Source organism: Rutidosis leptorrhynchoides, chromosome 11, assembly GCF_046630445.1.
Source record: "Rutidosis leptorrhynchoides isolate AG116_Rl617_1_P2 chromosome 11, CSIRO_AGI_Rlap_v1, whole genome shotgun sequence".
Lineage (NCBI taxonomy): Eukaryota > Viridiplantae > Streptophyta > Magnoliopsida > Asterales > Asteraceae > Rutidosis > Rutidosis leptorrhynchoides.
In genome coordinates, this window is record NC_092343.1 from 123,256,623 (window position 1) to 123,277,638 (window position 21,016).

Here is a 21,016-nt window from a genome sequence, read left to right on the forward strand (position 1 = left end):
TATATATATATATATATATATATATTCTTACAATATGTAACGTGTGAATTAGAAATAAACAACACATTATACAATGAATTCATTCATTTAAACAGTTTAGCCATCAAGTTAATCGATGGATTGTGAGGTGATGCTCTTAATTCTACACAGTAAACAAAAAGAAAACACTAGTAGAAGTAATTGTTGAGAAAAGTCATGATAAGATAATGATGATATGGGTGTATTGGAACAAAAACAAAAATGAAAAAGTCGGTTCATGATTGATGTCTGTACATGAATGCATACATATAATAATAGTAATTTCCCTTATATTAATTAATAATATAAATTAACATCTATCATTTAACAATTATATTCGAGTTACATATATTTATATAAATACGTTTTAATAATAAGTTTTATTATATCATATATTATTTTACACAATTAATTCTAACAACTAAATCATATAATAATTTATTTATGTATTTCAAGTTATTATATATATACAAATCTATTTACAAACAGTTGTTCGTGAATCGTCGGAAATAGTCAAAGGGTAATTGAGTACTTGAACACAGTTCAATGTTTTTGAGATTCAACTTAACAGGCTTTGCTTATCGTGTCAGAATTATGAAATCATTTATCGAATTTGATTTAAAATAAGTCAAAATTTTCCGGGTCGTCATAAATACGCAAGTTGTTCAGCAAAGGAAATAAACACACGTAATTCATAAGTCCAGAAACAAGTCATGCATTCTGGTTTTACTAAGACGACTTCCCATCCTTGGTCTTGTGGAAAATAACCGTTATGACCATTGGCTAGGCAGCGTGTTGTAATGTCGTCAGAAGGATGAGGGTTTCGTAATGTAAAACAGCCCCGTAATAATCTAAAAACCTTGTTTCTCACCCCAACTACTGAATCCGTCACTTGTGGGAAAGTTTTATTTAAAAGCTGCAATCCGATGTTCTTTTTCTCACTTTGGTAAGAAGCGAACATCACTAACCCGTAAGCATAACATGCTTCTTTATGTTGCATGTTAGAAGCTCTTTCTAATTCACGAAATCCTATGTTGGGATATGTTGAGTCAAAATAGGTTCTTAACCCGTAGCGTAAAATTGCATTTCGGTTTCCCGCATTTAACGCTTTAAAGAAAACACGGCGTAACTTAAAGTCTCCCCAATGTGATATTCCCTACCTATCAAAGGAAAGCCTTTAATAAACTAAGGCATTTCTGGAAAGTCTTTCCAATGTTTGACAAGTTAATTTCGCCATAACTAAATGTGCTGATGAATTCTGACCGACTCTAAACAAGATTTCCTCAATCATATCCTCTGGTAGGTCTTCTAAAATATTCGGTTGTCTACCCTTAACGTCCATTTTGTTTTTATACTGTAAAATAGACAAGGATTAGATTCATAATAACAAACAATACAAGCAATTTTTACATAGAACATAAAAGTACAAGCACACTACAATACATTTATTACACAACATGCTCACACCCCTCTAATCTGAATCACTGGTTTCTTCTTCTTCGGACTTGGTTCTTTTTCCTAATTTTCTAGGGATATATGATGTTCCTCTAATACGAGCTGTCGTTTTCCACATTGGTTTAGAAAAACCTGGTGATTTAGAGGTTCCCGGGTTATTGTCACGATATTGAAAATACGGGTGTTGACGGTACATATAAAGTTCATCGGGGTCGGAATCAGATTTCTCTATTTTGATGCCTTTTCCCTTATTATTTTCTTTTGCCTCATTAAATTGGGTCGGGGTAATTTCTATAACATCATCGGAATCCTCATCAGGATCCGATTCATCGAAAAATTGGTAATTTTCTCAATATTTTGTTTCCTTAGCGGAAACACCATTGACCATTATTAACTTTGGTCCATTGGTTGAGGATTTTATTTTATTTGACTGGTTTTCTATGGTTCCTACTATTCCCCCCTCCGGAACCTCTTCTTCTTTCGGTTCCTCTTCTTCTGGTTCCTCTTCTTCCAGCTCCTCTTCTTCCGGTTCCATTTCCTCTTCTTCCGGTTCTTCGGGAACTTGTGAATCTTGCCAATATATATTCGACTCTTCGTTATTATTAGGTGAGTCAATGGAATTTGTGCTAGAGGTAGACATCTATCACACAATATCAAACATGTTAAGAGATTAATATATCACATAATATTTACATGTTAATAATATATAGTTTCCAACAAAAATGTTAAGCAATCATTTTTAAAGAAAACACGGTCGAAGTCCAGACTCACTAATGCATCCTAACAAACTCGATAAGACACACTAATGCAAATTTTCTGGTTCTCTAAGACCAACGCTCGGATACCAACTGAAATGTCCCGTTCATATTGATTATAAACGTTCCATATTAATTGATTTCGTTGCGAGGTTTTGACCTCTATATGAGACGTTTTTCAAAGACTGCATTCATTTTTAAAACAACCATAACTTTAATTTTATCAATAAAGGTTTTAAAAACATTACGTAGATTATCAAATAATGATAATCTAAAATATACTGTTTACACACGACCATTACATAATGGTTTACAATAGAAATATATTACATCGACATATGTTTCTTGAATGCAGTTTTTACACAATATCATACAAACATGGACTCCAAATCTTGTCCTTATTTTAGTATGCAACAGCAGAAGCTCTTAATATTCACCTGAGAATAAACATGCTTTAAACGTCAACAAAAATGTTGGTGAGTTATAGGTTTAACCTATATATATCAAATTGTAACAATAGACCACAAGATTTCATATTTCAATACACAACCCATACATAGAGATAAAAATCATTCATATTGTGAACACCTGGTAACTGACATTAACAAGATGCATATATAATAATATCCCCATCATTCCGGGACACCATTCGGATATGATATAAATTTCGAAGTACTAAAGCATCCGGTACTTTGGATGGGGTTTGTTAGGCCCAATAGATCTATCTTTAGGATTCACGTCAATTAGGGTGTCTGTTCCCTAATTCTTAGATTACCAGACTTAATAAAAAGGAGCATATTCGATTTCGATAATTCAACCATAGAATGTAGTTTCACGTACTTGTGTCTATTTTGTAAATCATTTATAAAACCTGCATGTATTCTCATCCCAAAAATATTAGATTTTAAAAGTGGGACTATAACTCACTTTCACAGATATTTCCTTCCTCGGAAATAAGACTTGGCAATGGATCGATTCATGAACCTATACCAATATGTACATATATATCTAAGTATGATCAAAATATAATTACAACCATTTTTATTATGTTTTAAAGATTTTTGAGTGTATTAAGTCAGCTGTCCTCCTTAGTAACCTACAACTAGTTGTCCACAGTTAGATGTACAGAAATAAATAGATATATATATTATCTTGAATCAATCCACGACCCAGTGTATACACGTCTCAGGCTAGATCACAACTCAAAGTATATATATTTTTGGAATCAACCTCAACTATGTATAGCAAACTCCAACATTACTGCATATAGAGTGTCTATGGTTGTTCCAAATAATATATATACATGGGCCGATATGATATTTCAAAACATTTGCATACGTGTCTATGGTATCCCAAGATTACATAATATATTAGAATACATGTATAATACAATATAAGTTAGCTAGGATATGATTTGTATAGATTTGTTAAACATTTCCCGTAGCTAAAAAGATCAAAAATATCCAATCTTGTTTTACCCATAACTTCTCCATTTTAAATCCGTTTTGAGTGAATCAAATTGTTATGGTTTAATATTGAACTATAATTTAACAATACAAACAGAAAAAGTATAGGTTTATAGTCAAAAATTTAAGTTACATGTCAATTACTAAAGAGGTAGTCATTTCCGTCGAAAGAACGACATCTTGATGACCATTTTGAAAAACATAATTTCACTTTGAGTTTAACCAAGATTTTTGGATATAGTTTCATGTTCATATGAAAAATTATTTTCCCATAAGAACAACTTTTAAATCAAAGTTTATCATAGTTTTTAATTATCCAAACCAAAACAGCCCCCGATTTCACTACGACAGCGTATATCCGATTTTATGGTGTTCATCGTGTTTCCAGGTTTTAAATCATTAAGTTAGCATATCATATAGATATAGAACATGTATTTAGTTAATTTTAAAAGTCAAGTTAGAAGGATTAACTTTTGTTTGCGAACAAGTTTAGAATTAACTAAACTATGTTCTAGTGATTACAAGTTTAAACCTTCGAATATGTTAGCTTTATATGTATGAATCGAATGATGTTATGAACATCATTACTACCTCAAGTTTTCTGGAAAAAAACTACTAGAAATGAGAAAAATGGATCTAGCTTCAAAGGATCCTTGGATGGCTTGAAAGTTCTTGAAGCAGAATCAAGACACGAAAACAGTTCAAGTAAGATTTTTACTCGAAATAAGATTGTTATAGTTGTAGAAATTGAATCAAAGTTTGAATATGAATATTACCTTGAATTAGAAAGATAACCTACTGTAAATAACAAAGGTTTCTTGATCTTATATGATTACTTGGAATGGATTAGAAAGCTTGGAAGTAAACTTGCAAACTTGGTAGTATTCTTGATTTTTATGAAACTATACTTATGGAATTTATGAAGAACACTTAGAACTTGAAGATGGAACTTGAGAGAGATCAATTAGATGAAGAAAATTGAAGAATGAAAGTGTTTTTAGGTGTTTTTGGTCGTTGGTATATGGATTAGATATAAAGGATATGTAATTTTGTTTTCATGTAAATAAGTCATGAATGATTACTAATATTTTTGTAATTTTATGAGATATTTCATGCTAGTTTCCAAATGATGGTTCCCACATGTGTTAGGTGGCTCACATGGCCTGCTAAGAGCTGATAATTGGAGTGTATATACCAATAGTACATATATCTAAAAGCTGTGTATTGTACGAGTACGAATACGAGTGCATACGAGTAGAATTGTTGATGAAACTGAACGAGGATGTAATTGTAAGCATTTTTGTTAAGTAGAAGTACTTTGATATGTGTCTTAAAGTCTTTAAAAAGTGCAAGAATACATATCAAAACACAACATGTATATACATTCTAATGGAGTCGTTAAGTCTTCGTTAGTCGTTACATGTAAGTGTTGTTTTGAAACCTTTAAGTTAATGATCTCAATTAATGTTGTTAACCCAATGTTTATTATATCAAATGAGATTTTAAATTATTATATTATAATGATATTATGATGTATGAATATCTCTTAATATGATATATACATTAAAATATCGTTACAACGATAATCGTTACATATAAGTCTCGTTTCGTAATTCTTGAGTTAGTAGTCTTGTTTTTACATATGTAGTTCATTGTTAACACACTTAATGATATATTTAAATATCATTTTATCATTTTAAATATAGTGTATCAATATATCTTAATATGATACATATGTATTTAGTAGACGTTATCATAACGATAATCGTTATATATATCATTTCGAGTTTCTTAACTTAGTAATCTCATTTCTTATGTATATCACACATTATTAATATATTTAGTGAGATACTTACTCATCATAATCTTATGTCAACCACATATATATGTCTATATATACCACAACATGTAGTTTTAATAATTTTGTAACGTTCGTGAATCGCCGGTCAAATTGGGTGATCAATTGTCTATATGAAACTTATTTCATTTAATCAAGTCTTAACAAGTTTGAATGCTTTACACGTTGGAAACATTTAGTCATGTAAATATCAATCTCAAATAATATATATAAACATGGAAAAGTTCAGGTCACTACAGCTTGGCCTCTCATTTAAGGTTGTTGATTCTGGAAGAATTGCCCTAGCCATATTGATCTCTCTCGTGAGTTTGCCCGAGACTTGATCTTTGTTGGTTAAGGTAATTTATGAAGACTGGGACATGGTTGTTGATCGTTTAGCACTTAACAAAATATGACAATAAGGTCCCAAAATCCTAATAGACATCCATTATGCCCCCTCATTGCACCCAATCCTTGATTAGCCTTTATAGGATAATCTAGGATTGATCAATTGGCGCCATCCGTGGGAGACGAATAGAATTGAAATGAGAAATTTGCGTTCGTTTTAACCGAGCTATTCAACTCATTTTCCAATTCTAATCGTGTTATTTTCTTCGTTATATTGCAGGAAAACGTAATCTCTTTAACAAAAGTTGTGAGCTTAACAAAATGACGAAGCAACAAAAGCTTTTAGCTACCAAAAAGGTTGTAAATGAGGCGAATATGAATTTGAAGGTGCATAAAGCTCGCAAAAGTTTTTTGAACAAAAATTCACCAAACGAGCTTCAAAAGGTACAAGATACGAAAATAATAAGCACAATACACAAGAAGAAAGGGCCTAAAAAGTGAAAAGCAGCAGAAATGCTTAAAAAATGACAACTCGCGCCTATTACTTTCCCATTTGAGCAAAACCGCGATATTTATGACACACCGCTAGTCATATCGTGTAAGATCATCGATACTGGAATAACAATTATAAAAATACATGCCGACACTGGTAGTAGCAGAGATTTGATATACGAGCAGTGTTTTCGTCAATTACCAGAATGTATTAAAAAAGAATTGAGGCCAACCGCGATATCTTTGTCTGGTTTCGCAGGTGAATCTGCCTGGCCCATGGGGCAAATATCACCTAAAATTGAGTTGCGTGATGAAATAGATGTGAAATTGACAAGGCAAGCGCAGTTATATTTTTATGTTATACGCGCTGCCTCGCATTATAACATGTTGTTGGGAAGATCTGCGTTGCGTAAGCTTGGCATAGTGCCATCTACAATACATGGAATGGTTAAATTCACTACTTGCAAGGGTGTGGCAACAATAAATTCTATGGCTATGCAGACAATTTGTGCTGCTATAAGCACGCAAGATGCAATTGTTGCGCACAAAATTATAGAAGATGACATGGTTGTTGTAAACCCTAGATATCCCGATCAAAAAGTAAAAATTGGCACCGAGTTGAATGAGGAGATAAGAAAGAAGATTAAGCAATTGCTTGTTGCGTACATGGACGTGTTTGTTTGGAGTGAACAAGATATGACTGGAGTTCCGCGTGGCATTGCGGAACATAGATTAAATGCAAATCCTGCACTAAAACCAATTGTGCAAAAGCGCAGAGGAATGGCCCCTGATCGCATGAAATGGTTATGTGCGGAAGTCACCAAATTGGTTAATGCAAGCATTTTGCGTGAAGTAAAATATCAAACATGGGTTGCAAACCCAGTAATGGTAAAAAAAAATGCCTGATGGTTCATGGAGGATGTGCATAGACTTTAAAGACATAAACAAGACTTGTCCAAAGGACAACTATCCGCTTCCTGAAATAGATCTTAAAGTGGAGTCTTTGCATGCTTATCCTTACAAATGCTTTTTGGATGCTGCAAAAGGGTATCATCAAATACCAATGGCGCGAGAAGACGAGGAAAAAACCGCATTCCATATTGAAAAAGGCATTTATTGTTATATTAAAATGCCTTTTGGACTCAAGAATGCGGGAGCAACTTATCAGCAATTAATTGATAAAGCGTTTGAAGGCCAGATAGGCCACAATCTTGAAACTTATGTTGATGATCTTGTCATAAAAAGCAAAACGCAAGAAAACATTTTGCTTGATATGAAAGAAATATTTGAAAATTTGCGAAAGATTAATATGAAATTGAATCCGTCTAAATGCAGCTTTGGCAAAAGGGAAGGCAAATTTCTAGGGTACTATGTTACTGAGCAAGGCATACAAGCAAATCCTAAGAAAATAGCCGCAATTGAAAACATGACCGCGCCTAAAACTGTTAAAGAAGTGTAAAGTTTAACTGGAAAGATCGCGGATTTAACCAGGTTCCTGTCAAAGGCTGCGAAAAGACAGTTGCCTTTCTTCCGCACACTTAAAGGGTGTTTAAAACAGAAGAACTTTGTATGGACAGAAGATGCAGATAAGGCATTTCAGGAAATGAAGCAATTACTTGCTACGTTACCTACATTGATTGCGCCTGTGGATGGGGAAATATTATATCTTTATATTTCGGTTGGGAATGAAGCATTTTGTTCGATGATTGTTGCGGAAAGGAATAAAGTCCAGAAGCCAGTTTATTTCGTTAGCAAGGCGCTTGCGGGAAGTGAAATAAACTATGCGCTGATTGAAAATTTTATTTACGCGTTAGTTTTAACGTCAAGAAGGTTATGCAGATACTTTCAGGGTCATCCAATACATGTTTTAACTGATTTGCCGGTTAAACACGTTTTGAGCACACTTGCGATATCAGGAAGGCTCGCCAAATGGGCGATCGAGCTTGGAGCATTTGAAATATCATATCTGCCGCGTACATCTATAAAGGGTCAGGTTTTGGCAGATTACCTTGAAAAAATGACGGGTGAACTTGAGGTTATCCATGAAAGAACGCAATTAAAACCACCTCAACATGAAATCTGGGATTTGTATACAGATGGTGCATCGTGTATCGAAGGTGCGGGTTCGGGGTTGGTATTGACAAGCCCGAGTGGAGAAGAACACACATACGCGCTGCGTTTTAATTTTGATGTGACAAATAACGAAGCTGAATATGATGCACTGCTTGCGGGATTAAATATGGTGCATAAAATGTGTATTTCCCAGTTATGCGCATATGTTGATTCGCAGTTAGTGGAAAATCAATTCAATGGTTCTTTTGAAGCTCATGAGTTGTCCATGCAGAAGTATTTAAAACTTGTGCAGGAATTCGCAGAGAAATTTGAATTTTTCGAATTATCGCAAGTATTAAGAAGTCAAAATAAAAAGGCGGATGCGTTAAGCAAACTTGCTGCATTGACTTTTTCACACTTTCAAAAGCAGGTCTGGGTAGAAGAACTCCCCAATAAGTCCATTGATGGTAGTTTGATTGTTGCGGCAATTGAAGAAGTTAAACTGAATTGGATGGATCCTATTGTACACTATTTTTGAAATAATGCATTACCAGAGGACAAGAGGGAAGCTCGTTTAGTGCGGGAAAGATCCCCTATGTATTTGATTGAAAATGATGTATTATATCGCAAATCATATTTAGGACCATTAATTCGGTGTGTAGGACCCGCAGAGGCTGCAACAATTGTTGAAGAAGTGCATAGCGGATCTTGTGCTCTTCATTCAGGTTACAAAACTATTGCGGCAAAAATAATGCGAATGGGTTACTTTTGGCCTACTCTGTATCGCGATGTTGCACAAATGGTTAAAAGGTGTAAAAGTTGTCAAAGGCACGCGCCGCAGAATAGAAAACCAAGACATGATATGATCCCAATTGATTCGCCATGACCGTTTTATAAATGGGCCATTGATATTGTGTGGCCATTCCCACCAGGTGCGGGGAATGTAAAATTTCTGATTGTGGCTATCGACTATTTCACTAAATGGGTGGAAGCTAAAGCTTTACGCACAATAACCGGAGTACAAGTGCGGAATTTTGTATGGGAATACATTGTGTGCAGATTTGGCATTCCACGAGAACTTGTAAGTGATAATGGGTCACAGATTTCCAAAGATCCATTTCTAAGCTGGTGTGCGGAATTGAATATAATTCAAAAATTTACATCGGTAGCACATCCGCAAGCAAATGGGCTATGCGAAGTAACTAACCGCGATATTGTTAGCGGCATTAAAAAGCGTTTGAATGAAAAGCAGAATGGATGGGTTGATGAACTATCAAATGTATTATGGGCTCATCGCACGACTTTCAGGAAGAGTACGGGCGAAACACCTTTTAGCCTTGAATATGGTTCAGAGGCAATGATCCCCGCGGAGGTTTTTGTTGAAACGCATAGAGTTGCTAATTTTGATGAAAGTGCGAATGCAGATGGCATTTGTGAAAATTTAAATTTCATTGAGGAACGCAGGCTTATGGCTGTGATAAGAGAAGCAAACAATAAGCAGCAAATTGCCAAGTATTATAACAAGAAAGTGCGCGCGTTAGCCTTTGATGTTGAAGAGTGGGTTTTGCGAGGCAATGAAGCAAGCCGTGCTGAAAAACTTGGAAAGTTGGGGCCCAATTGGGAGGGACCATACCAAATAGTGGGAATCCATGCTGCAGGTTCTTATAAGCTCCAGGACATTGAAGGGCGTCCTATACCTAACGCGTGGCATGCTACTTTGTTGAAAAGATATTACATATAATGAAAGGAAGTGTGCGTAGTTCTATGTACAATATAATGATTTGTGCTCATAAATGAAGCAGAATTATGTTTGTAATGATATGCGAGATGAACAAATTTCAAATTTTTCTTAGTAACAGCAATGATAAATTTGTGCGCAACTTGTGAACTTGAAACATAGCATAAGTAATAAATTTGAAATTATACAAGTGATGGTAAAGACCACTTGATTGTTAACAAAAATAATTCAAAGTGTATGCGAAAGGAATGAAAACTTGAAAAAATTACCCCAAAGTATTAGATCTAGACATACTTGGATGCTTCGCAATAAACACAAATTTATACCTAAGGATCGTTTCGACGGACTTAGAAGATTCATAATGTGCAAAAAAGCACACGCATACAGGTTGTTTCGCATAAAGTAATTGTTTGTTATGTGCACAATAATAAACAGTGAAATTGCAAAGGACAATACTGGTAATTATGAATATTATTTTTAAAGCGCTATATAAATAAAAACAATTGCAATTGATAAATGGAAATTTTATTATGATACTGCGGAGATTACAACGAAAGAAAACATAATAAATGCGCTTAGAGATCTGCTTGTGATTGCGAAATCTTATTCCTTACTATTTAAGTCTAATTTAATGATGTCTTCGATGGGAGCATCTTTATTTTGACTTATTGCGTCCAGTTTCGGAATAGGAATAACGCGAATTTCGTCTTTGGCCAATGCGACCATCTCCTCTGCCTCTTCAAGAGGACAAATAAGTTTTTCAATGTATTCCGGCATTGGCTCCGGCAATACAGTCACCTTGCTAATTCCTTGCAAAAACTTGACTCGCTCAAGTTGTTGAAGTGCACTAACATATGTTTCAAATCGTTGAGAAACATCGGCTGAATCCATGATTTTTTGCCCAAGTTCAGGCAAATGTTCGCGAAGCCTTGCGAAGCTAGATTCCGCAGTTGTTTTTGCGGATAAAGCTGCTGTCAGATCGGCTTGAGATTGAATGAGTTTGTTTTTCATAGTATCGTGTGCTGCTTGAAGATTGTCCTTTTCAATTGCTTTTTTGGACAGTTATTTTTTCAAATCCTCTATGGATTCTTTTGCTACTTGTAATTCTGCGGTGGCGGAGGATAACTGTGATTGGGTGATTGTGTGTTTGGCTTGTTCTTTTTTCAAAAAGTCAAGAAATTTTTCTTGACGAGACATTGCATCAAATGCAGATGCAAACGTCATAAAGAAGTTTTGAGCAAAGCAGTTGAATGCTTCGCTATGTGAGAGTTTGCTAAACTCAGCGCGCAAATCATGGTGGGTGGGGGGGGAGCCTAACTTCATGTGCTGTCATTGATCCAGAGCAGCTTCTGGGGATGCGCATAAGTAGCCTTGCAGGCCATCCACTTTAATGGATTTTAGTGCGCTGGATGGGGTATGCCAAATATCTCAATACTTGGAAAGATCGAATGTTGGTGAAGAACTTGATTGCGTTGTTGGTGGTGGAGTAATGATTGTTTCTGCTGAAAAGGCATATTAGAAAGACGCGTTAATATAAAATACACTATAGGTGTCGCTTAAAGCAAAAATAATAAAACGCAGCGTGTGAACATTACCAGTCTCAGATTCAGTAGGATAAACCGAGCTGGAACGCGTAGTCCTCTTTGAAGATCCAAAGAGAGGAGACGTAGCGAGGCGTTTGCTTGGAGTTCCAGTTGTTGTGCTGGTGGTAGGTGATTTGTGTGCAGGTTTAGATGATCTTGATTCGGGACTCTTGAGTCTCTCAGCAAGAAATTGTTTGGTGTCATCTTTCTTCTCAATCTCTGAAACCCTCATGATGTTGATAAATAGAAGTAAAAATTATTTGTGCACGCTGTAAGTTGGTAAAGAGAAGAATGTGTTGACAATTAATATGAATGAGAAAGAAATGAGAGATAACGTGTGTTAGATGAAATGATAATCAAAATGTATATATATTGATGGAATAAATTCAACAGCATCTTGGATCAACGACTATAAACGCAAGAATCATCAATCAACGAATATAAAACTAGCCGTTGAGAAAGTGAAATGCATCTTCGCATAAAGACTGCGCGTAAATGGTTCGCAAAACAGACAAACTACAATTTTTTATTTTTAGAGTTTATTGTATTACATTTTCTGCAAAAATGAAACACAATAAACTGGGGGGACTTGATCATATACATACGCATGTATATGTATATTTTTTAGTGCGAAAAGCTACTCAAAGGCAAAAGGTGCAAAACAAGTAAACTGCGAAGAATGCTATTGAATGCGGTGAAATTGCGCGGAATACTAAAGAGTGCGAAGGGTTCTCGCAGTACTTGTGCGGAATGCCTAAGTGCCCGCACATCTTACTTCCGTGTAAGCCTCAAAACCCATAAATAGGGAGCTTGACATCTCATTTAAGGTTGTTGATTCTGGAAGATTTGCGCTAGCCATATTGATCTCTCTCGTGAGTTTGCCCAAGACCTGATCTTTGCTGGTTAAGGTAATTTATGAAGACCGGGACATGGTTGTTGATCGTTTAGCACTTAACGAAATATGACAATAAGGTCTCAAAATCCTAATCGATATCCATTATACCCCTCATTGCACTCAATCCTTGATTAGCCTTTATAGGATAATCTAGGATTGATCAACAATGTTGACATCTTGACCCATTTACAATTGTTGTGGTTTGTAATGAAATGTGGATCATTTTTTTAGAAATTCCTCCCTTAATATTGTGCTTGTGTTAATATGTTTTGGTGACAGTTTCAAGCTCAAACCATAATATTTTGAAGTGTTAATATGGTCCTGATCAAGTTATATCAACCCAAAACACTTGTTCAAAATAGTCTCCTTGCAATTCAAGTAAAAAATTTCAATAAACAAATAGGATGTGATTATGTTTAAAGATGGACTGTGATCAACTGGTTCTCTTTGTGAATGGTGATGTTTTAGGTTCAGGCTTTCAACTTTGTGGAATGATCAGAGTCATGCAAATTGATGATATTATTGTTTTAAACTGGATGTGTTTAGTTTGATGATTAGTTAATATCCATTTTCTCGTGTTTCCATATAATTGGCTATAGTCTATTTGATTGTATGATTGTTTAGAGGTTAAATGAACATGAATTACTTGGCATCAAGTTTTCATGAGTTTACTACTAATGTTTTTTTATTTATTGCATCATGTTAATTAGGTCAACTATAGAATAAAGTACTATGTATGTTCTTAACTCTTCTCATTTTTTTAGTCTTTCTTTTATTGATGATAATGTAGGAATAAAAACTTTGCTGATGATGCTATGATATTTCAACATTACAGCCTTACAGGGCATATTCAGTATTCAAATAATGTGGATCTGATAAACAATCATAGTAATACCTAAATTTTTTTTAAGCTATTGTTTGTTGGACCAGTGAATCATTATACACAGAGGAAGAAATTATGTATTTTTTAAGGTTGTTAAAAAGTTTTACACTACTGATTGTGGGGGCAGTGAATCCTCACATGTAGAGAGTAATGTCGATGAAGTATTTTAGTATATTTATTATGTCATCAACAATGTGTTAACATAATTATATGAATTTTTCAGGTGTTAGTGAGTAGGTTTTAGTTGATTAGAGCACTGGGAGTGGTGACCCAGGTCACTTGGCATGTCGGGCGTGACTTGCTGAGTAAGAAAAAGTGGGAAGTGGTGTCCTATGTCACTTGGGGTATAAAAAGTAACATAAATATAAAAGTTGGCTGCCTCAAAACACGTCACGTATGCGACTGACAGAGGGAAAACGGGCATGTGCGAAGAGGGTGGGGAGTGGGTGACTCAGTCACCTTGAGTGCGACGAGGTGGAGACGGGTACCACTCTCCTTGCTCTTGTGTTGGTGAAAAGAAAGCTTGTGCTCGTTTAATTTCCATATATACTAAAGAGAACTCTGATTTTGTAGTTTAAGGAAGGTAATCGACATACTCACGTAGGGTATGTACTTATTATAAGCATATTTTAGGTGCAGTTTTGTGTTTTAATACTAAAGAGAACTATTATTTTTGTAGTTTAAGGGAGGTAAACGACATACTCACGTTGGGTTATATACTACTCTATCTACTTATTAAGCATATTTTAGGTGTAGTTTTGTGTTTTAATTATTTTTTTTTTAATTTAACCTTTCACATGATCTTTATTAAAAGTGTCTTACAACAACACCCAATTTTTTTGTGTCAATTTCTATATACGCATCTATTTTTTTCAAGTTTTTAAGTTAGTATCTTATGATACGCATAGCGCATCGGGCTAATATATGGTCTTATGCTTGAGCCTGACCCGTTAGCGGTCCATTAGCAATTTCCTCTAAATTCCTAATATTGCCTCTATAAATAAAGGGCAGCACTTCTACCCTAAAGACACACACACACATTCTGGAAGCTCAAACGCTCTCCTCTCCCCTCTAGGATTTTACCTACACAAGTGTAGGGTTTTTCCCTAGCCGCCAATCGACACGTCTCGATGGCAGGAAAACAGCCATAACCACCTTCCCGAAATCATTATCTCGTCTAGGGTATCACGGTAACCGGACCGGAGGATAAAGCCGCTGTACATAATAAACCATCCTCTATTGCACTCAAGCATGTATCCAACATTCGGTGGAAATATGCTTGAACATTTGGCGCCATCCGTGAGACCCATTACAATAACCATGTGTTACGGTTCTATCGTCAACAAGAAAAAAAAATCTGGTGAAAATTAAAAGGAGTTGGCCAAGTTCTTGTGCGTCTCTATTGCAGTACTTTCTGACTATTTAAAAAGGTTAGCTCATTTTTTCACAATTTATTATTATACATATATATTCACATTCATATTTATTGTTATAATAATAATAATAATATAGATATGGATAGTCAATTTTGGTGTATACATATAGTCAATTTTGGTACACAAAGTATGTATTTTTATATTGAGATTTTAGGCTATAAATACTCATGAATGCAAGCATTAAACTTGCACCATTTCTCACACTTACAAAGTGTTTCTTTCTTTCTCTCCATTATCATCTTTGTTCTTACACTTCATTATTAGTATTCTAAATCAAGAATCAAATCACTAAAGGTAGTTATAAGCCTACTGAATTATAACATCAAGAATCAAACCACTAAAGGTAGTTATAAGCCTACTGAATTATAACATCAAGAATCAAACCACTAAAGGTAGTTATAAGCCTACTGAATTATAACATCAAGAATCAAACCACTAAAGGTAGTTATAAGCCTACTGAATTATAACACGTTATCAGCACGATAATCTTAATACTAAATATGGTTGGCTCTGCCACCAAAATGATATATGGTCGGTTATACCACCAAAATGATATATGGTCGGTTATACCACCAAAATGATATATGGTCGGTTATACCACCAGAATGATATAGGTCGGTTATACCACCTGAAAAAATATATGGTCGACACTGTCGCCAAATTTTCATTTATGTTTACTAATATTTATATTTTTGTTATATAACATTTATTTATGATTGCTTACACATGGTCGACACTGTCACCTACTTATCATTTATGTTATATTAAATTTATGTTTAATGTTTATATACTTATGAATATAAATTGACTCTAATTTATCATGATGTTTGTTTTAATTTTTGATAATAGAAAATGTCGAATCTGGAAAAGCTTAAATTTACTCCTTTAGAATCAACTGGAAACAACTACATGCCATGGGTTATAAAAGTAAAAATGCATCTTAAATCAATGGGCATTCTTGAAACCATAAATGAAAACAACACTTGTTCTGAAAAAGAACAAGCTACGGCATGTTGCTTTATTCATCAACATATTGATGAATGCTTACAAAATAATTATGTGACTGTAGAAGATCCCCATGTTTTATGGGAAGGTCTCAAAAGCAGATTCAATAATCAAAGAGAAATTTTACTTCCAGCTGCAATGGAACAATGGAGAACATTAAGGTTCCAAGACTTTAAGAAAGTAAATGAATACAGCTCAGCTCTGTATAATACATGTTCACAACTTAAATTCTGTGGACATGAAATTAGTGATGCAGACATGATGGAGAAAACTTTCTCCACAATGAATGCTGCAAACATCACAGTGCAAAGAAATTTGAGAATGCTAAAGTTCAAAACATATCCTGAACTTAATTCATATCTCTTAGTTGCAGAGCAAAATGATGAGCTATTAATGAAAAATCAGCAATCCCGTCCTACTGGTACACTTGCAATCCCTGAAGCAAATACTGCAAATAAATTATAAACAGGGACAAGGACGCGGGCAAGGTCGTGGTTATAATAACCATCACCATCATCATGCCAAAAGCCATAACTATGGTAGAAACCATCCTTATGGTAATGGTAATGGGCGTGGACGTGGTCGTGGTCGTGGCCGTGGTGGTCAAAGAAATAGTAATCCACGAAAATAAATATCAACCACAAAACAAGCCCATTAAACAAGATGTTGAAGAAAATTCTTCTAAAAATTCTGAAGAATCTTGCTACAGATGTGGTAGAATGGGCCACTGGGCTAATACTTGCCGAACATCTAAACATCTTGTTAAGATGTATCAGGATTCGCTGAAAGGTAAAGAAAAGGAAGTAAATTTTGTGGATAATATTGATCCAACAGTCACTGAGAAACCATCTGATTTATATGAAGATTTCTTGAATGTTTAAGTTGTGTGTCTTTTGAAAAATAAACGATTTAATATCGTCTGTCTTTGTCATTATGTTTGCTAAATGTTTCAGTACTATCTATTTGCGTTTAAAATATTGTGTAATATTAATGTACTCACTATTTATTTCTTAAAAGATTGTTACAATTTCTAATAAATCGTCACTGACAAAAACTTTTCCTTCTTTCTCTAACGTCTTTTTCTCTCTCTCTGACTTGCTCCACCCCAAAAAAGCAAACAACCACCTCATACATTTGAACACATTTTGCTCTTAGATCCGATCGAATTGGAAGTCGAAATCGTCATCATTATACTCGCAGCAATTTTCCGAACCTGAGAGTACAACTTTCGCCGACAAACCTCTCTCCACGCGCCGCCACGCGCTGCCTGTCAGGTCGCCGGAATAGTACTCCGGTCACTTTTTTTTTTTTTTTTTTTTTTTTTTTTTTTTTTTCAGGTTTTTTTTTGCAGGGAATATTACCGAGCTTGGAGCAAAAGTCCTTGCGAACCAGAAACCTCGCTAATTTGCTATCTGCTCTGCTACCTCTGTGCCGCCGGTAGCCGCCGGTTGCCGGAACTCCCTTGTTCTTACAAGGCCGTGTTTGTTTTCTCTGACCCTTAACTTTTCTGTTCTACTACCTTTTTTGCACCTAACGGTGCTGTTTACACTTCTATTTGATTCTTCATTACATATAACTACTTATTATTTTTAGTTACATTTTTTTCCCATATACCTACTGTTTTTCAACCTGTAGCTTTGATTTTCAACCTGTAGGAATCCTGTTATTCCTGTTACTACTTATTACGGTATTTGTTTTTTTTTTTTTTTTTTTTTTTTTTTTTTTTTTTTTTTTTTTTTTTTTGCACTCTTGCTATCGTTAGCGTTTTTGCTAGTTGTTTCTACTGTGTCTTTAGCAACTCTTTTCTACTTAGTGCGCTGTTTATAGGGTAAGATTAACTCGTCACATACGCATGGTTACTTGAGGTCATGTCCTATTAGTTTAGGGGCGGGTAGGTCTAGAGGGAGTAGAGATACTCGCGTTAGGATTAGAGTAGGTAGTTGGAATGTAGGAACTTTGACTAGCAAAGCCCATGAACTTGTAAATACGCTACGTAAGAGTAAAGTGGACATATTGTGTGTTCAAGAGACCAGATGGAGGGGTGAAGAGGCGGTTGACGTGGACGACTACAGGTTGTGGTTCTCGGGTTCTAGAGTAGCTAGAAACGGGGTAGGGATCCTTATAGGACCCCTTTATAAGGATAATATTGTGGGTGTGGATAGGTGTAGCGATAGGATTATGTCGGTTAGGGTAGTTATCCAGGAGGAGACTTACATGGTCATTTGCGCTTACGCACCCCATGCTGGTTTAGGAGATGATGAAAAAGTTCGCTTTTGGGAAGCGTTAGATGAAGTTGTGAGGAGTTGCCCCGCCGACCACCGATTGGTTATTGGGGGAGACCTTAATGGTCATATAGGAACGATCTCGGACGGATATACGGGTGTCCATGGGGGCTTTGGGTACGGAGTTCGGAATGAAGAAGGACGATCTATTCTCGAATTCGCTGTTGCCCACGAACTGGTTGTTGCAAACTCCTTCTTTAGGAAGACGGAAGCACAACTAGCTACTTTCCACAGTGGGGGACATAGTACCCAGATTGACTATTTGCTGCTTCGCAAAGGGGACCTTAGAGCTTGCAGAGACTGTAGAGCCCTGACTACCTGGACTTGTTCCACCCAACACAGATTATTGGTCATGGACTTGGTTCTGCAGAGGCGGGTTACTAAAAGAGTGAGACCCGTCCAACCTAGGATCCTTTGGAAGAATCTGATTGAAGGGAAAGCCGAAACTTTTAAAACTTCAGTGTTGGAAAGAGTAGAGGCAGGAATGGATACCGTTACTCAAATGGACGCAGATCAGATGTGGAATAGGATGGCATCTGCTATTAGGGATGTTGCCAAGGAAACCTTAGGTGTGGCAGTAGGGACATCGAGAGGACATAAGTCTAATAGAGAATCATGGTGGATTAGTGATGAGGTTCAAACCAAAGTCGCACTTAAGCAACAGAGGTTTAAGGAGCTCATTACATGCCGGGACGGGACACGTGAAGATAGAACTAGGGCAGAAGAGAGGTATAAAGAAGCCAACAGAGAAGCTAAGAAGGCCGTTGCCCGTGCAAAAGATAAAGCGTATGAAGACTTGTATAGGAAACTAGACTCCAAAGAAGGAGCAAATGATATTTACAGGATTGCAAAAGCTAGGGAGCGTAGGAGGAGGGATATAGATAACATCAAGTTTATCAAGGATGAAGCCGGTCAAACCTTAGTGAAGGAAGAAGAAATTAGGAAAAGATGGGAAGGGTATTTCTCAACTCTTTTCGTGGGTGAAGGACCTGGGCGCCAAGAAGTTCCGCAGGACTTGGGAATAGGACAATTCCGGAACAACAGTTTCTGTAGGAGAATCAGGAAGGAAGAAGTAAGTTCGGCACTACGAAATATGGGTAGAAACAAAGCTGTAGGACCTGACCAGATCCCAATAGAGGCGTGGCGGTGCCTGGGCGAGGATGGTGTCAGGTGGTTGACGTGTCTTTTCAATAAGACGCTTAGAAGTTATAAAATGCCTACGGAATGGAGACTCAGCGAGATTATCCCTATTTACAAAAATAAAGGGGATGCCCAAATCTGCGGTAATTATAGAGGCATAAAATTACTTAGTCATACTATGAAGCTTTGGGAGAGAGTGATTGAGACTAGACTTCGACGCGAGACTACGGTTTCAGAAAACCAATTTGGTTTCATGCCAGGGCGCTCTTCGATGGAGGCAATTCATATTTTAAGAAGCGTTATGGAGAAGTATAGGGAGAAACAAAAGGGCCTAGAGATGGTCTTCTTAGACTTAGAAAAGGCCTATGATAGCGTACCGCGAAAGCTGATTTGGAAGACACTTAATGTTAGGGGTATCCCAAGTAGATATATTAGAGCTATTATGGATATGTATGATGGGGCGAAGTCCTGTGTCAGGACGCCTGTGGGAAACACAGAGTATTTCCCGATAGAAGTAGGCTTGCACCAGGGATCGGCCCTTAGTCCTTTCCTTTTCGCTTTGATTCTAGACGAGCTGTCTCGAGGAATACAAGAGAACATCCCTTGGTGTCTGATTTTTGCCGATGATATCGTGCTTGTATCAGAATCAAATGAGGAGCTTAACAGAAGACTAGAACAATGGAGGGAGGCCTTAGAACAAAATGGGTTACGGATCAGCAGACAAAAGACAGAATATCTTAGGTGCGAATTCAGTAGGAGTGAGGATGAACTAAATGGTGGAGGGATTATCAACATTGGGGACCAGATCTTGCACCCACAAGAGTCGTTTAGATATCTAGGTTCGGTCCTCCACAAATCGGGGAGGATAGACGAAGACGTGACTCATCGTATTAAGGTAGGTTGGTTGAAGTGGAGAGCGGCGAAAGGGGTCTTGTGCGACAAGAAGATACCACTCAAATTAAAAGGGAAATTCTTTAAAGTAGCTATTAGACCTGCCATGTTGTACGGATCAGAATGTTGGCCAATGACGAAGGCCCAAGAGAGAAGGATGGAAGTAGCAGAAATGAGGATGCTTAGGTGGACGTGTGGTAAAACCATGTTAGATAGGATCCCAAATGGTGTGTTTAGGGAAAACCTTGGAGTCTGTAGCATCATCGACAAGCTAAGGGAAGAACGGCTTCGATGGTTTGGGCATGTGATGAGGCGACCTCGTATTGCCCCGGTAAGGAGAGTCGAGGCACTCACGGTCGATGGCGTAAGGAGAAGGGGTAGACCTACACGTAGGTGGATGGATAGACTTAGGCTCGACATGAGGGAGCTTTCGCTGACTGAGGACATGACTTCTGATAGGAGTGCGTGGAGGGCTAGAATTAGAATAGTCGAGTAGGGTTACGTCCTTTTATGTTATTTTTTTATTTTTAATAGTATTTCTCATTAGGTTTCTTACTTTTGCTTTTTTTGCTTTTTATTACTTTTTTATTATTATTATTACTTTATTTATTATTATTATTATCTCTATATTATTATTGTTAGTTTTTATTATTATTATTATTTTTATTATTATTATTATTATTATTATTATTATTATTATTATTATTATTATTATTATTACTATTATTATTATTATTATT

At 36.1% G+C, this 21,016-nt stretch overlaps 3 protein-coding genes across 3 annotated transcripts; all 3 read left to right on the plus strand.

Moving 5' to 3' along the window:
- Window positions 1–6,200: 6,200 nt before the first annotated feature.
- On the plus strand, window positions 6,201–7,277 carry LOC139874913 (uncharacterized). The gene is made up of 2 exons (XM_071862304.1): window positions 6,201–6,323; window positions 6,483–7,277. Exons 1-2 carry the CDS (start codon window positions 6,201–6,203, stop codon window positions 7,275–7,277), a joined length of 918 nt encoding a protein of 305 aa, XP_071718405.1.
- Window positions 7,278–7,974: 697 nt separating this feature from the next.
- On the plus strand, window positions 7,975–8,961 carry LOC139874914 (uncharacterized). The gene has a single exon (XM_071862305.1). It carries the CDS (start codon window positions 7,975–7,977, stop codon window positions 8,959–8,961), a length of 987 nt encoding a protein of 328 aa, XP_071718406.1.
- Window positions 8,962–13,061: 4,100 nt separating this feature from the next.
- LOC139874915 (uncharacterized) lies at window positions 13,062–19,928 on the plus strand. Its single transcript, XM_071862306.1, has 7 exons — window positions 13,062–13,163; window positions 13,264–13,295; window positions 13,430–13,527; window positions 17,301–17,400; window positions 17,599–17,650; window positions 17,791–19,317; window positions 19,863–19,928. The coding sequence occupies exons 1-7, from the start codon at window positions 13,062–13,064 to the stop codon at window positions 19,926–19,928; spliced, it is 1,977 nt and encodes a 658-aa protein (XP_071718407.1).
- The last annotated feature ends 1,088 nt before the right edge of the window (window positions 19,929–21,016 follow it).

What these genes read in the sequence shown, in the direction of transcription:
- LOC139874913 (XM_071862304.1), top strand. Translation starts at nt 6,201, where the DNA reads ATGACGAAGCAACAAAAGCTTTTAGCTACCAAAAAGGTTGTAAATGAG. An exon ending in CACCAAACGAGCTTCAAAAG is followed by an intron (nt 6,324 to 6,482) that starts GTACAAGATACG and finishes ATATCGTGTAAG; the next exon opens with ATCATCGATACTGGAATAAC.
- LOC139874914 (XM_071862305.1), top strand. Translation starts at nt 7,975, where the DNA reads ATGAAGCAATTACTTGCTACGTTACCTACATTGATTGCGCCTGTGGAT.
- LOC139874915 (XM_071862306.1), top strand. Translation starts at nt 13,062, where the DNA reads ATGGACTGTGATCAACTGGTTCTCTTTGTGAATGGTGATGTTTTAGGT. An exon ending in CATGAATTACTTGGCATCAA is followed by an intron (nt 13,296 to 13,429) that starts GTTTTCATGAGT and finishes ATGATAATGTAG; the next exon opens with GAATAAAAACTTTGCTGATG. An exon ending in GGATCTGATAAACAATCATA is followed by an intron (nt 13,528 to 17,300) that starts GTAATACCTAAA and finishes TTTTTTTTTCAG; the next exon opens with GTTTTTTTTTGCAGGGAATA.